The sequence below is a fragment of the Leptinotarsa decemlineata genome, unplaced genomic scaffold, assembly GCF_025532065.1.
Source record: "Leptinotarsa decemlineata unplaced genomic scaffold, Ldec_3_MD MMD2_tig00026282_RagTag_RagTag, whole genome shotgun sequence".
NCBI classification, from domain to species: Eukaryota; Metazoa; Arthropoda; class Insecta; order Coleoptera; family Chrysomelidae; genus Leptinotarsa; species Leptinotarsa decemlineata.
In genome coordinates this window covers 16,169,363-16,187,144 of record NW_027412668.1, presented here as the reverse complement: position 1 = coordinate 16,187,144, position 17,782 = coordinate 16,169,363, and the positions used below count along the sequence as shown (strand labels likewise).

At 34.6% G+C, this 17,782-nt stretch overlaps 1 protein-coding gene across 4 annotated transcripts in view; it reads right to left on the bottom strand.

Moving 5' to 3' along the window:
• Window positions 1-17,782, bottom strand: part of LOC111504603 (voltage-dependent T-type calcium channel subunit alpha-1G) — a 639,024-nt gene that overhangs the window by 206,975 nt on the left and 414,267 nt on the right. For all 4 annotated transcript variants that reach the window (XM_074179901.1, XM_074179899.1, XM_074179902.1 and 1 more), the window contains exons 4-5: window positions 11,099-11,214; window positions 1,230-1,458 (exon numbers count right to left, since the gene is read on the bottom strand). In XM_074179901.1, coding sequence (XP_074036002.1) covers window positions 1,230-1,458; window positions 11,099-11,214 — 345 coding nt within the window. The remainder of the gene's footprint in view (window positions 1-1,229; window positions 1,459-11,098; window positions 11,215-17,782) is intronic.

The window sequence follows — 17,782 nt, the reverse complement described above, 5'->3', positions numbered from 1 at the left end:
GCTAATCAATCTGATGCGCGTAACAATTGAAAAAGTTGAACTTTGCCGATCAAGGAGGAGGCCATTTTGAAAATGAGTAACCTTAATGGACTAATTTGCGATTTTCCTGCAATTATTCACAAAAATAGATAAAATAAAGTGCAAGTGTGTGCTATCAAATTATTCGTAAGACAAAGATCTTTCACAAAAAGCCAATGAGCCATTCCCTCTCAAGTTAACTGGAAAAATTCATATTTGCGACTGTGAAATAATTATTAAAACGACTGTGAAGTCAGAAGCTTTTCGCTTCTTGTGATATATTTCTATTTCTACTTATTTTTCTTTCAGTTGTAGCAATCTTTTTTTTTTACCTATTATACAGTCTTGCATATATTTTCATCAACACCTTTGTACATTTCCTGTAATTGGGTGAATAGAATGCCTGTTGGAAATAAAGTGCTATCAATCAATCAATCAATCAACAAGCCGTGGTTTTCCCATGTTTCTTGATCAAGAATGAAGCGATTTATACGAGCCATGGCATTCTAGATTAAAAAATAAAAATTGAAGTAAAAATGATTTCATTCGTCAAATATTGAAAAGTGAAGTATTATTGGATTCAGAATGTTATTCTCGATGGAAATAAGTAAAAATATATAAGATGTCCTATTTAAAAATCAAAAGTTGGGGTAATTTCCGGTCAAACGAGAAGTACGGTAAAGCAAGTAAATAAACAGATCAAAAAATGTAAATTGAACTATAATTCACCACTCCCGAATTTTGTTTTTCTATCTCTAGTAATAAAAAAGTTATAGAGGTGAGCCACCGTAGAGAATCACCCGGTATGTATTATCTTCATGTAAATATGTAATTACATATTTATCTGGATGTAGTGAATAAACGTACTGGAATTAAATCAGTTGATAAATTCCTATCGTTGTCAAGTAAATTCACGAATTATGGGTTGGGTCTGTGGGGTGATACTGTCCATGCACGGGATGTTTCCATTAGCCATATTGAAAATAACCAAAAGTAATGCCACTCTTAGCACAATAAATCACATACTTATGAGTAAAATATCATGAAATCTCAACAGCTTCCTTTTGAAGATAAACAATAACTGAGAAGGCGGTGAATGCAATATGTGTTAGGCCCGAGACTTCATAATTGTAACATCGTATCCTTCCGTTACATCATATAGACTCGCATTTATTAGTTACAAATGGGCTCTGTCATTTTATTATACTCACTGGGTATCCTATTTATCGCTCTCAATGGCCTCAGCACTCTGACGGTCCTCATAGGGGATAGATTAAGGTTGTTCGGCAATCCATATTCAACCGCTCCTGCGAAAACGATGACAAGATCCAGTCGATTCCAGGAATCGGCCAGATATGCGCCTCTACCGTACACTCCCATGGCGATCATCTTGATGGTCATCTCGAGAGAAAAGAAGGCGAAGATGAATTCGTCGAACATCTGAAACGATCAATAGGTTATCATGAAAGAGGATCGTAAGCGAATATCACCATTAATGGAAGGATCATTTGATTCTATGTTTTGAATTCTGCAAAACTCTCTAAGTCGTGAATTCGATTTTATTAAAGAAATGAGGCGGAACTACTGGGAACACAAAACAGTTTCGTCCCAATTGACTACACTTCAACAAGATATAGACCCAAAACCACAATGAATATCGAAATTCCTATAATTGATGTGTGAAGAAGCTAGAGTTCAAAAAAATAACAACATAATCAAAAGCAGTTCATAATTACAGAGCTGCCATAACTCTAACAAAATTACATGTGCTGATATTTTTAAAGTTGCAAAACCAGCTCAGATGAAATTTCTCTATAAAATGTGTCCTTGTTATTCAGTAAACTAAAAAACTATTACTACTTTCAGCAGTATTACGTTCAACGATTGATTATTGAAATTTGTTTTTATTTATGTTTTATGGGATAGTTTAATTTGTCACTTTCTGGAAATATCTCGATAAATAAGATAGCCGTGATTATGAGTAGACAACACAAGTTATTATCCACAATTGAAATGTTGGAGGTATACTTCGTGAAACAATAATTTCTTTGCTTATTAAAAAAACAGGCTATTCTGATAAGCCCCATTTTTAAATTTCTGTAGTCACAGTACAATGAACCCTTTTTTGAAACAATGAAATTCTTGTTTGGCCTCACTTCAGAAGGATAAAACCAATCTTCTCAAGATACAAAATGCACTTCAGTGGTAAAAATTCATAATGAGGGGGTGGGTTGATGTCAAAATCCCATAAACTCCAAATAGCAGACTTGAGTGAATAATTTCTAAAACAATATTTTTTTTATACTGAATTACACCGCTGAAAAAACAAGCTAGTGTAGTCAATACAAAGAACTACATACTTTTATTTCGCCTATGAATCGATGGATAATTCAAAAATCACTTACAATACTTCTGTGAATTCCTTCAGACATTAACTTTCCTTTTTTAGCTACTATATCAACGTATACTATATTATATAGTCATTACAGCATTTCATATCAAAACAATTGCGAAAACAACTTTTCAATTGATTCTATTGGAAAGTCTTCCTCATTCGCTAACGATTTTCTTTCTTATTAGTCAGTGGGCTATGCTTGAAGGAATTACAATAAATCAATAAATTAACTCAATGGGTTTGAAAACACACTTTTTTAAATGTTTTTGTCTCTAAAACTTCAAGTAGTTGGTTTTGGTATAGTAATCTTCAAAATACAAATTGTTATCTATTAAAAAACTTTGCATCTTTCCTCGAATTTTTATTCGGTACTTTGATGAGCTGTCGCGAATAATAGGAAGCGTTGTCAAGAAATGGGTCAATGTGTTTTCAAAACATTTCTCGAAAATATTAGCTTCCATGTTCTTATGATAGTCAACATTGAAGTTCTCAATTTTTTTTCACATAATTTCAAAGAATTCGAAACCCATCCTTTACTTCTTCGCAATGCACAATTATTATTCGCGATCCTTTCTTTGCAGGCATGTTAGACGTACACATTCTCGAACCATCAGTCCACCCTTTCGTAACGTGTGTTTATTATTTTAAATGTAAATCCTAGTTTCTTTATCCAATTCTGAAGAGTTTTGTTACAACAGCTCACGTTATGGCCGAAAATATTCAATTTCTTCCCTATGATTTCAGTTGTAGGAATCTCATTGCTTTTGTAACAGTCGTATATTGTTTTTTTCAATGATTTTATTAGATGAACATCTAAAGGTTTTGGTAATCCTGTATCACATCGCGTCTTGCGTTCATCAGATTTGTTCATAAGATTCGTAAGATTTACGTACAGTTGGGAAAGGAATTTTGTTAAATTTTATGTTGCTTTTGATAGTTTGTTTCCCCCGAAACCAAACTTGAGATATAGATTCTCATATACATTGAAACATACTCTCTAATGTTTCTCTTTTCGTATTGTTCACCATTGCTATTGGAATCACTACACTATTACTATTAGTAGTTGTCCAAGGACGCCAGATTTTAAACAGATAACAAAAATTTCAAGTAATCATATCTGTATCAATTTGGAATTTCAACACTCAAATCGCGATCAGTTCCTGAACTAAACACGACGGCGATAACCATCTCTGATTCCCCGATTTCTATTCGTCATTGAAACATGACTTCAAATTTAATATTATGACTCTTCGGTTAGTGAAAATTATCCAATAGGAACCGACAAGTCAACAGTCCACGTGGACTAGTTCGCTGCCGGTTCATTTCTATGTATTGGTTTTTTGGCCTTCGAGAGTGCCGCCAACTTTAAGAGTGCACAATATCGTTTACTTCGACCATACAAATTAGTTGATTTATGGTCGGCAAACGTAGGATCAACCATACAAGAATAAATGACCTTGAAACCTAATTCTAGGGAAGGGGGTTGAAGTTGTGTTTACTTTTCTATGAACCCACGAATATACACGGCATAACAATATGAAAAACTGATTTCGTACAGCCGTACAGGAGGTCACTGTTTAAAAATGAAAAATCTTCGCATTTTTCTGCCCCCATTTTATTTCTATGGCGTTTATACAGATAAGGTTCCAGTTGTAATTGATATCTTAATGTGCAAAAGACGTACAAGAACTTTTGTCAAATTACTCCCCGACTAGGGTTATTGTTTTCACTTTTCCAAGATGTTCACAACCTATAATTGAAGCTTTAAACCATTTTCTACTTCAGGACTTTGAATAGTATACATTTTGAGGGGTATTATATGGCCCCCACAAAATTTAGCATCACTATAAGGGTACACAATAAGGTTTCAAGTATAGCAATACTTGAACTTCTCGAACTTGAAGAAGATATTCCTTACCAAGAACCCTCGTTGTGGAAATCTTAAAACAAAGTGTTTTTGATGCATCAAACATTTATTTCTCCTCGACAAAAGGAGTTTATCACCACATTTTACTTTCAATATATCAAATAGTAAATTCATTCGCAGAATATATACGTTTCAGCTATATCTGAATGTAATGGTTTAAGAATAGCACTTTACCGGTCATTTCTGTCCGACGGACTGAAATTTATTATCGATTTCAAACAGGATTTGCGGTTAAGTGCTGTTAAGTTGGTAATAAAGCAATATTTGTAGGTTTTACAATCAATCCCTATCGTGTAATTCAAATGTTCATAGAGAACACATACGTTGTCAATTCCGAAGGCAATAAATATTTAATGGCATTGTTTACGTGCAGGAAAATTAATCAATTTACATCACAGCCTTTTTGTTACGTGATATTATTTCGAAAGGCAACGTATGACTTCATTTATTATATCTTTCGAAATAATCGATGTTTCTATGTTTGTAATTCATTTCGAGAAAAATACCACTGAGAAGGAGAAATATGTTTTTCAATATAGGCTAATTTATTCATGAATGATCGTGGAGTAATTGACTTTTCACGTTTATCACGAATTATTTGCACAAAATTATCGATTTCTATGTCTATTACAACCTCTTGCTCTGACAAGATATTGTCACAGTGCTACAGTTTTGATGAGAATTTGAAATCACAACAAATGTGCAGCTAGTCAAATTTAAGAAGGGATTTCTCAATTTTGATATGGTCTGGCCTACCGGAGGCGTGTTAAGTTCCATGCACGAAGCGACAGGATGGGAGCATGCTGGAACGGAAACATGACGTGAAGTTTCGTTTCTCTTTCTATATTTGCTTATGGGGGGACGGGTCTTGTTCATATCCTGGCATGTTCCTGTCCGTTTCCTGCCTTAGTGCGCGCCCCGCCATTAGAAACTATAGAAAGAGAAACGAAACTTCACGACATGTCCCCGTCCCGGCATATTACCGTCCTATGCCGTCCGGTTGCAGTGTACGCCTTGCATTAGAAGGTAGTGGAAGCACTCACTCGCAACAAGGCGCCTCGCCTGGCCCTGATGAAGTGCCCGTCATCGTACTTGAAAAGTACACAAATTAGCTCGCATCAGTATTTTGCAGACTTTTCAACCTGTCTCACAAGGAAGAGGATTTTTCTTCTTGAGGGAAGCTTGCTCGCGTTCAACCTATTTCCAAAAAGGGCAAGAAAAAATCTTCCAAATAACTATAGCCCAGTCGCTTATCGTCAAATATTTGGAAGGCTTCAACTTCTTGAGCGATCATCAATATTGCTTTCGGAAACAAAGATCAACAGGCGACCTTCTATCGTATGTCACCCATATTTGGAATAACGCAATCGAGAAACATAGAGAATCAAGACCTGTTGCACTTGATATTTCTAAGGCCTGAGAGCATGAGGGTTGGCTGGCCGAACTTTGATGCTATGGCTTGTCGGATTATTTTTGTGTATTGCTCTTCAGCTTGAAAGAACGTTCCCTGCAAGTAGGCGTCGATGTATGTCTCTCGAATGCTTTCCCCAGCATCGCTGATGTTCCCCAGGGATCCATATTTTCTCCAAGCCTCTTTTTATTGTAGGCGAGATATGCCAGAGATGGCATACTTTTTTTCCATACTTAATTACTAGTAGCACTTTGAAGTTACAGAATTGGTAAAGAGTGAAATGAACACTTGAGACACTTAATAATTGAAACATAACTTTATTACTTCGAAAACCTTCATACGTTTTCTGTACAAATTAAAAAAAAAACTCTTCATATGCCATCTCATCGACACAATTGTTGGTGAGATTACATAGTGTAAAACTGCCCACTAAAGTTGGCATATATCGCAAACAAATACTTTTGTTGCTTTAGAAACGCCGCCGTATTCGGTCTCGGCCCATTTCAAACATCTTTGACATCGTACCCATGTTTCTCCCGCACGGGAACGGAAATATAATTCGTTACAAAATATACATGCAACAGCATCGTCGTTGTGACTTTCAATCTTCGAATCGCTACTATCCTTTTCAGAGTCTTCTTCAGGTATTGAGACCTTTTTTGCAGCTCGGGTGGATTTCCTTAGGGCTTGCGCTTCCCTGTCAGCAACTAGCTGCTTGGCTAAGTTAATATCTGTGGTGGTATTGATAACTCTATATTTTCCTTTTCTTCTATTAACATGTTTTCTCTGTAATGCTGACGCTTTAGGTAATGGTGATATTTCTGCCACAGAAATACTTCCAACTTCTCTATTTTCATCAAACTCAGCCTTATTATTCATTACACCTGATGGTCGTGGAGCAATAGAAATAACTTCTTTCGACCGTTCTCTCTGGATACTTCCATCAATAGATAAATCAGTAACATCGGCAGGGCAAAACATCCAGTGGAAAGACATTAAAGGGGCAAATGCCTGTTGAAGAATAACCACTTGTTGCGTTCTTTACAGTGGCTGTTTTCATATATGCTGGGCTGAAAATTTCTGCAACTTGGAAATGTGTTACAGTCCTGCCTGGGTGATTATTCAATCATGTGGTTAGCTCTTCATTATAGTATGAACGAAGAGCCGAATAAAAACTCACGTCCAGAGACTGCACCCGATGGGTGCAGTGTGGCGGAAAGCAAAACAGCACTACACCATTTTCTTTTGCGTATGATATAACTTCCAAACTCTTGTGTTGGTTTAGCGAATTCTATGAAATGTTCAATCCATTTTAAAAATACATTGCTATTCATCCAGCCTTTCTCTTGAATCAATCCAATCGCTCCTAGTGGCGCATGATCCAATAACTCGTTATTTGTATTTTTACGGGGGTAAATTAAAGCGGGCGGCACAAACGACCCCATGGCATTCATACACTTCCGGCACTACTCAGAATACCCACTTGTTTTCACCCTTTAGACGCGAAGATTTTTACATTTTTAGAAGGAACAGTTGACAACCCAGATCCATCGACATTCCAAATATCTCCTGGTTCAAACGAGTATTGATGGATGACATCTGATAAACGTTGGAAAAAATTTCCAATTCGCACTTTGTTGAAGGAACGGACACGAGCAGCAGAAGTTGATTTTGGTGTTCTGAGCGATATAAATGGATTTCGTTGCCTAAACCCTCTAAGCCAGTCCCAGCCAGCCAACTGTTTCTCCCGTGAAAACCTATGTGGAATATTTTTTGCTTCTGTTATCTGAAAAGCTAGTTTTCCTACATTGAAAGTTGACATCCCGAAAAAGCTACTAGCTCAGTTTATAATTCTTTTGAGAAAGTAATTTTGTGGCCTCCTAGATAACCTTTGCTGGCACCTTTTGAGTTATCAGTTCGGCGTCTCAACGTAGAAAAAGGAACATTGTATGTTTTTGATGCCATTAGCCATCCCATTCTTCTCAGGAGTTATTTCTCTGCAATGCCTCATGATATTCTCTCTTAAATCTTGTGATGTTGTTAATTCTATCTCATACACTCTAGACTTCAAATGACCTTATAGAATGGAATTCACAGGAGTGAGATCCGGAGATCTTGGTGCCTATTCTGTAGGACATCTTCTGCCAATCCAGCGACCAGGAAAATGATCATCCAAAAATTGTTGCACTGGAGCTGCATGATAAGAAGATGCACCATCCTGCTGAAAAATCATTTCGTTTTCGAATAAATTTATATCCTCCTCAGTTGCCCCATTGCTGCACGGTACTATACGATTCTCCAACATATCCAAATATTCGTCACTAGTCAAATTATCATCGATAAAAAAGGTCCTATGATGTGGTCCCCTAAAATCCCTGCCCAAACATTCAGTTTATTAGGTCTATGGGTATGACGATTCGTATCGCTCCAATATCGACAATTTTGCCGATTCACTTCTCCATTCAAACTAAACGTACATTCATCCGAAAAACAGATTTTATACAAGAAATTCTGATGCAAGTTGATCCGTTCAATTAGACTTTCACGAAACTCGATACGTCTGTCGAAATCATCTTCGTTCAATTCATGAACTAGTCTAATCTTATTTGGATAAAATTTCTACTTATGAAGGATCCTGAGAACATTTGTACAACTGATTCCTGATTCTCGAGATAACTCAGTAAGAGACTGAAAATTTTCCAATAGTCCAAGGTGCCCTAAAACTGCAGTACAAATATCTTCATCGTTGAAAACTCCTGAACGGTTATGCTTTTTATTGTTAACAGATCCAGTTTCCATAAATTTGTTCAATGATTCCGAAACGTATTTGTGTTGTACATTTCTTCCTGTATGATTAATATTGAACATATGAGCATCTGCCAGCTTTACCACTATTTCCATTCTGGTAGTACAAACTCACTATTTCAATCCGTTCTCGAAGCGTATAAACCATTGCTTCTCAAGAATGCAAAACACAGAAACACCAATTGTAACTTCACCTGGTAGGTAATCGTTATTGTAGAATGAGACAAATACAAAATGAAGAGAATATCGAATTCAAACTGAACTAGGCAAAATAAGACTTTTTTGAAGTATACTTCACAAAAAACACCTATGAAACTAAGGTAACAGATTGTACAGAATTTCATTCAGGGTGGCTCGTTCTCAAGTTAAATAATTTTTAGCTTCCAAACTATGAGCTTCAGACCATAATGTATTCTACTTTGTTAAAATCTGTTCATCATGGAGAATCTGATAATGCAAAACGATCAATGTGTGTAACATCAAATGTGAATATGTCAAAATGTGACCGCTGCGCTGTATACTATTTATTGTTGATGTGTTTTTTGTTTTTCCTGCAAATAATCATTGTACCAAAAGTTATTCAGGATGGCACGTTTGAAATGGAATGCACTGTATATCTCAACATGTCGTCACTTATGATACTAATTCCTTTTGAGATTTTCGAATAAAAATAAGAATCGATGCCCTTTCTCAATAAGAAACTAAGTTGAATCATAAATGATTCATAAATAATATGAATCTTAAAGTAGTAATTTAGTGCCTTAACCATTTCGTCAGTAGTAACTGACATTTCGTCAGTAGTACTGACCATTTCGTCAGTAGAAACAATCGCTATTCCTCGGATGAACTATACAAGGAATGTCAAATAATGGACCTTAGACAGCTTTATTTTTACAACGTACTCGTCAAATACAATTCCAACGAAAATCAAATAAAAGAACATCACAGTTACTATACAAGAAATTACAAGAAAATACCGTATCCTATCATACTGAAAAAGTCAATTTCACAAAGAGCATTTTCATACACATCAACCAAATTCTACAATATTATTCCTGATAAAATTAAAAACAGTAACCGCACTCCAATTTTTAAGAAGAATTTGAAATCGTTTATATTCGAAAAACAAAGACAATATGTGATAAATATATTAGAATAAAAAGTATACCAACCAATTATGCCATATTACCCTAGTCACATTATATGAATTTTATACAAATCTTATTATTATTTTTACATTCTGTCAACATATATTGGTTTATGTCCTTGTTTTATTTCTTTTTATAATGTTTGTCTTGTGCCTTATTCTAGAAAATATACTCATTGTTACCATAAACAGGCACCCTGTATTAAGTTTACACGAATCTTATTATTATTGTTTTATTTATATTTTTTGTCAACTCATAACGTCATGTCTTTTCAAATTATTATTTTTTATTTTTATGTTACATTCTATTTGTCTTGTAGCGTACTCTATAAATTATACTCCTTGTTACACAATAACGAAACAAGTGCAATAGCGCTTATCGTTCAAGTCTTTATTCCCACTCTATCATGTAGTTCATTTATTTATATTCTGTACTCTTACGGTGAATAAAGTTTTTTTTTTTTTTTTTTTTTTTTTTTTTTTCACCGTAGTGTGCGCTGGTCAGGCCCTATCCCCCGAAGCCCCGATACATTCGGGAGGGCGCGCCAGCATAATCAACCAATGACCACTCCCCACACCGTGGGGTAAGTGATCATTGGGTCCGAGAATCATGTGCCCTGAGCAAACGCAGTGAGCCAAGAATGACAGCCTTCTGCATCTGTGCGGCTAAGATTTCTGCCTTAGTGCGGCAAGCCGGTATGATTTTGATATTCGAGAGTAGAGAAGACATCATTCCACCAAGGACTCCAATAATCAGAACGACCATCTTGACAGAGTGATCTGGATAGAGTCTGCGGAGTTCGAAGAGAAAATCTCGATATTTTATCCGTTTATTATTATTATTATTATTATTATTATTATTATTATTATTATTATTATTCAGTTCGCATTGAGTTTTGCACAAAATTATATGAAGAATCCTTCATCACAACAGTTTTCATGAAAAACAAGTTCTGTACTGCAAGTTAACGAATTGTTGACAGGAGTTTAGAATTATTCACTTCGACAAAATAAGAACCATTATTGGGATTAGCAAAGTAATTATATCACCTGCGCTTAGTTTTTCCAGTGCGTTGAAAATACTTACATAATGTATCATTTGGTATCCAACGAATCATTAGAAATTCAAACTAAAGGAACAATTCGTTCAGGCCAGTCTCAACTCCCTACACTATAGGTTGAAGGACTGACACCTATCAAAAAACAACTACTTCCCTGGCTAATACCACGAAGGGCGTTGGATTATATCCGACAGGTGTCAGAAAAGGATTCTTCATTGAAGTTATTCCTTCCTGCATATGCTGTTGGCGACAACTGCCGCAATATATTTTCAATTATTGACCAGTCTTCAATAATAAAAAATGGTATGTTGATAATTGAAATGGAAGCACTCACCTGTAATATTTGGCATCTGTTAGTAGTACATGGATCCTTATCCAGACAAGGCTGATACATTCCTAAGGTAACACAGTTGAGGATTATCACCATCATCGATACCCTCTCGAACCATGTATGACTGAGTTAAGGAAATATTACATTCATAAAAGTAAGACCATATGTATTTAGAGAAATCCAAGAAATACCATATTTCATATATCTGAAAAATATCGGAGGGGTTTAAGAAAGTATGCATCAAAATATGTACTTCGGTACAAATGAATTATTATTACAATTATTGAACAACTTTATGAATTTTACACAGTAGACGTTATTTCATAATGATGATTATTATTACTTCAAAAGATGCATTTTTATTACATTATTATTATGTTCATTGGAAGTAATAGAATTGAGTTTCGCTTTTGATTACTAGAGTTCTGTGGAGAAACCATATACATAATGTTTATTTACTGGTGGGATATGATATTCTGATCAGGGAATAGAAGAACCTATTATTCGAACAAATATACAACAAAATGATAGTTTTTATCAGAAATATCATCCCTTTTTTTCGAAACATTTTTGTACCCTTCTTCGCACTGACCTGCAATTGATCCCATATTTTTCAAAGTAATTTTCTGGCGGATTTCAAAAAATATACAAAACAAAATTACTTTTTATCCTGTAAATACTCCAATACATTGATGAATTAAATTTTCATGAGAAACATTTTCTAATAGCTCCACTCCTGCACCACAAAATATTGAAGGAAACTCAATATAAAATAATGATAGATAGATATATACTTCATTTGACTAGGTTTTGTTGAAAACATTTGTAGCAAGTAACAATACATTAATATACAGCAAGAGGTTTAGGTTGGGTCCAAAGTGAGTGGGTCTATTCGAGCCTCCACCGCAATCCGCAAGGGTTTATTGTGACTCACACCAATTCACACTCGACCACATAAACTCAGCTTCTTAACGAAGCTAATTAGTATGTAAGACTATACAGCAGAAAGTACACAGTGTTTATAAACATGTAAAAAATATAGAAATGAAGTTGCTGATATCACAAGCATAATAAAACTATCTAAAAATTGGTACACAGAAAATAGGTGCTATAATTTACTCAAAACTTATACATAATGGTAAAATAGAAATTAAAAAAATTACCCAATCATTCTCACAGCAATACAAAGTTGCGTATTTATTTACCTGACTAACAATATGCCTTTGAGGAAGTTCTGAAATTCCGAGTATATCCGGAGATATCCGGATAAACAGAAATTTCGGAAAATGGTTTTTATTTTTTATGGTTTTATTTTTCAAAGGATTCAAAAATGAATGGCATTTCCGCATTGCTACTTTTTTCCAGCTACATAATGGTATTTTCAGATTTGCTATCCGACGTTTCGTCTTCCGGCCACCATGATTCACTTTATTTTCTCTTGTGGGCCATACATTGGATTCTTTCTGAATAGAACCAGATTTTACTTTTTCGTTGATTTATATAATATATCATTCTTTTTAAAGAAATTGGAGATATTGAAAATAAATAATTCTTGTCATTTACAGACAGAATGGACCAGGAAACTAAAGAAAAATTGATAAATGAGGTACGTATGAAGTAAGTTAGAGATTGTGTTCAATAAAAATTATCAATTAACAGGTAAACATGAACCCAGGGGAAATCTACATGTCAAATTTCCTCCGAAATGAATATTTGTCATACAAGTGCTTGGAGACATATCAAAAAAGCGGTTTAATATGTTAGAAACTAATCTAAAGCAAATGGAACTTCAAACGTTCAAGCCAGTCTCTATATACCTACACAGTAGGTTTAATGGACTGACGCCTATCAGAAAACAACTTCTCCCCTGGCTAATACCACGAAGGGCGTTGGATTATATCCGACAGGCGTCAGTGCAGGAATTTCCACAGAAAATGTCATGCATATGCAATTGGCAATACAACTGAAAGAGTCGACCTTCAATTATGGAACGGGCACACTTGCAGACCGGTTTCGGGCTTATTAGCCACTCATTTGTAGTATAAACAACCCCAGGCAGTTCCGAGAAATTCGACCTCAAGTGCGATTTAGTATTAACGTGTGGGCAGCAATTTACAAAGATAGAATTATGGGTCCTCATTTATTTGACGGAATTTTGAATGGAGAAACTTATCACTAGTTTTTAATGTCGATTTTCGAAGACTATTTGGATGATCTACTTCTGGTTAACTATAATAACATCTGGTTTCAGCATGATGGTGCTCCACCATACACTATCAGACGAGTATCTAATTAACAAACTGAAAGGTTTGGTGATAAATGGATAGGGAATAATGGGCTGGTGAGGTAGCCAGCAAGGTCTCCAGACTTAGGTGTTATGGATATGTTCTTATGGGCTACACTGAAAAATAGAGTTCATGTCAGAGGGAATATCAAAATTTTAATGACCTTCAAAACAGCATTGTTAGAGAGTTCGGAAGATTGGGGAGGAGGGAAATTAATCGTGCAGTGAATGATATTCGAAGAAGGGCACAGTTGATTAATTATTGTTATTTGTTCAAAAACTATTTTCTTTGAAAAGGACAAATGTCTAATTCACCTCATACACACCTCATTTATCAAGTTTTGATTGTTTACTCTGTCTCCGTATTTTTTATTGGTTTTTCAAACGAATCAAATTCGGTGAGATTTTAATCCAATAACTTGAACATAGTTCGATATTGTTGTCGTCTTTCGGGATACAAGTTTAAATACATTTCCGATGTCATAACACTGCTTCTATCGTAATTTTAATAAATTTGCATCATTTCTCTTTTTTCTTCAATCGTGAAAGCCATTTTTCGCAAAAAATTAAATGATTTGTACAATAACAAAATGTCATTGAGTATAACAAATTGAAAGTCACATTTAGAAATATCAAAGCCAATTATAATAAGAATGAATTTTTTCAATATCTCCAATTTTTCGAAAATGAATTATAACTTATGATACATTCAAAACAGATAGAATCCAATGTAGCGCCCATAAGAAAAAATAAAGTGGATGATGGTGTCCGGAATACGAAACGTCGGATAGCAAATTTGAAAACAACATTATGTAGCAGGGAGAAAGTGGCAATGTGGAAGTGCAATTTATTTTCGAATCCATCGAATAATAAAGCCAGAAAACCATTTTCTGAAATTTCTGTTTGTTCCGGATATCTCCGGATATACACGAATTTCAGCACTTTCTCAACGGCATATTATTAGTCAGGTGAATGCGCAACTTTGCCCCAATTTAACCATCTTCGTATCTCTCATAGTTTCTGGGATCCCAAAGGTGAGGATCGAATTTGAAATACGTTGTGTATGTTGCAGAGTTTATATTCGCCAAGAATGTGAAATGAGTTCCTAATGATAAATAATGCATCGAAACTACTTCTTCTAACGTTTTATACATATACTTATTAAAAATAATCTAGATTAACTGGTATTTTTCATTGAAACATTTATCACACATAAAACGAGAACTGTTTTCATTGAATAATACCCAAGTACGAAATGAATAGATACTATCCGTTATTCCAATGAAATGAAAATATTTCATGCATGCACTCTCATGCATGGCAATGAATACCTATGCTCATTTCATTCCAAACGTTGTCTTTAGAGCTTGCCTTTGTCACATGTGTTATTTTAGCTCTTTACGGCTTGTAGCAAACATCGTCCTTTCATATTCATTTCTATGCATTTGCTGTAGATAATCCGTTTTCAAGCCAGCTTTACGGAATATAACAACACTTGTGAGACCCATTTGAATATAATAATGGTCCTCCAAATTTCTTTGTATACAGATAACATGTATTTTCGGATTTGGTCAGAAATTCTTGGTGAAAGGTGATGAAATGAAGGAAGTTGATATTGAAATATGTCACGTTTATAATCATTCAATGTATTTTCAATTGCCGTTTCCCATTACCCATCAATAATTCTCTTTCAGAGTTGTACATATTTATTTTCGAAGCTCATATTGAGCTTTCCATGAAAATGGAAATAAAGTAATTCAAAGACTGATGAATATATATTTTTGAGTCAAATATTTTCCTAAAAATGATTCCTTTCTAATCCCTTTTTACAAGCAGTCTTGAGCCCATAGTAATCACTGAATATCTCAATAATGAAAATTGAGACAGGTGCTTGATATAAAAAAAATGTGGCACAAAGCGTCCACACTTTTTTCACAATAATACTAGTATTTTTTGTTCGTTATTGTTTTAAGCTTAAAAAAATATTTTCAACTTTTTAGTTCAATGTTCTTCAAAAGCACGTTTTTTTAAACTATATTTATTTTTCATTTTTTAGTTTCGTATGCTATAAGAAGTGTTTTTTAGTCTTTTTAAACTATATTTATTTTATCTAAACTTTGGGATCAATCAGCCGTATATTGTTTAGAAAAATGACCATTGATATTTTTCGATTCCGGAGATGTAGCCTGAAAATCAGCTACCAAGCCAAGGAAGGCAGCAGGCGCGCAAAGGAGGGTTACAAATAAAATAGCAGGCGCGCGTGTTAATAAAAAAATACTTTTTTTCAAATGGAAACTTACATGTGAAGTGAGTTCAAATTATATCAAGGAGATTACCTACAGCGCCATCTGGCCGCGAATGGATCAAGCAATAACGTCGATATATCAAGGAGGTTACTACATCGCCATCTGCCCGTGAATAGATCAATAATAATATCGATAATTCTGTCAAATACAGATCTCGAGCTTGAGAGTTACAAGTAAACAAACAAACATACATACATACATATAGGTGAATCTAATGAAGGCGTATCAATTAAAAAACAACAACAAACGAACAACGGTTCCACATTTCAATCTATGGAAAATTTGAATCACGAAAATATCTGGAGTACTACATAAAATAAAAATATGCTACATTAATTTGCCTTGAGAACATTATCAATTTCAATCTATTGAAAAGTGATTTGATTATATTTTATTTATATTCACAAGCACAACAGAAAGATCTTTAAAACAATTAAAGAGCGAATTACTGAAATGCTGGTCTTCCAAAATGTTATTGGTGTATTCTAGAAAGGTAATTTTCGCTATTGTAGATTATATAGGTTTAATAGTTTTTTGTAAAAGGTTAATATGGGGATTCAAGTTACTCAGCAAACAATTTTTTTTTCATTTTACTATTGATGTTGTATGAACCTGTTGTGTATCTACTGAAATTGTGAACTTGGTGAAATTATTAACTGACGAATTTAGTTACCAACCAGAAATATTGTTCAATATTAATGTTTGATCTTCCTCTTGAAGATGATCATTTGGTGATCGAAACACGTGTCGAGGTGTTGAAAATAACAATTTGGTGTTGGGAAAAAACTCCAGTAATATGCATCTACACCAAAGGTTCCAAACAGTGCATCACACGTTTGATTTCCAAGTACATATTATTCATGTTTTCAGGATTCTCTGCTGTTGGTGTGAAAGAGAGACAAAGTTAGGCCTGAGTAGGACTCGGTTGTACTGGTATATAATATTAGCGCTGGTTGTTGTAACACTGACTTTGGTTTTGGTGAGTGCTAGAATATAATGACTAATTGTATGCTGATGGTGGTGTAAGGCCTCTGATGTTGCAGAAATTAATTCAAAAATAACTATTGGGTCTATTGATAACTGCAGTTTTCTCTGTATTGATAACAGAAGACAACAGAACCTACAAGAATAACACCCTGTATATTTAAAAATTATATCAAAATATAGCTCTCATGAACTCCTAAAACTTTTGTATGAAACATTTTTGTGTATCTCCTTCAACAAACCAGATATTGCCTGTCACATAAAATGTGGGACACCCGGTATATATCTGAATTCCATAAAATAATTGATCACTTCACAGTTCATCACTATACAGATGACACTCAGTTATAGTATCAATTTTCCCAAGTAACTGGCAGGTGGCAATGGAAAAAATTATCAGCGATCTACAAAAGTTACAGGATCTATCTATAGCCCATAACCTGAAATTGAATTCTAAAAAATATCAGCTGATACTTTTCGGCCCTAAATACAAAACGTGGAAAATTGAACGAAGAATTGAAATCCAACTTGGACAATATTTACTACAAATAATTACAGAAAGCAAGAACTTGGGTTTGTGGCTACATGCTGATCTGAGATTTCACAAACATATAAATTCACTTTGTCGTAGCTCGTACAGTATCTTACGTCAACTCTATCAAAGTAGAGATAATATAACTTCCAAATTGAGGTTGAAACCTTGCGAAACCCCCATATTGTCTAGATTAGCATATTGCGATATAATCTACGGGCCTACTTTGATACAAATTGATGTAAATCGACTAGAAAAAATACAAAACAATTGCATTCGTCTTTCTCATAGTGTGAGAAAATTCGACCATATATCCCCTAAGTTCGAGGAGTCAGGTTGGTTACCGATTGCTAAAACCTGGCAGTTCTACCACTCGTCAATACACATAAATTCCTCATTTACAAAAAGCCAAATTATATTTATGAAGGATATAAAACTTTCAAATCTCAGAATAATTCGAGGACACGAAACCGTCACACTTTTATTATTCCAAAACACTCGACAACCTGCTTTCCTTGTAATTTTATTTACAACTCTATTAAACAATATAACGCTCTGCCCAGTGAATTTAGACACTACTC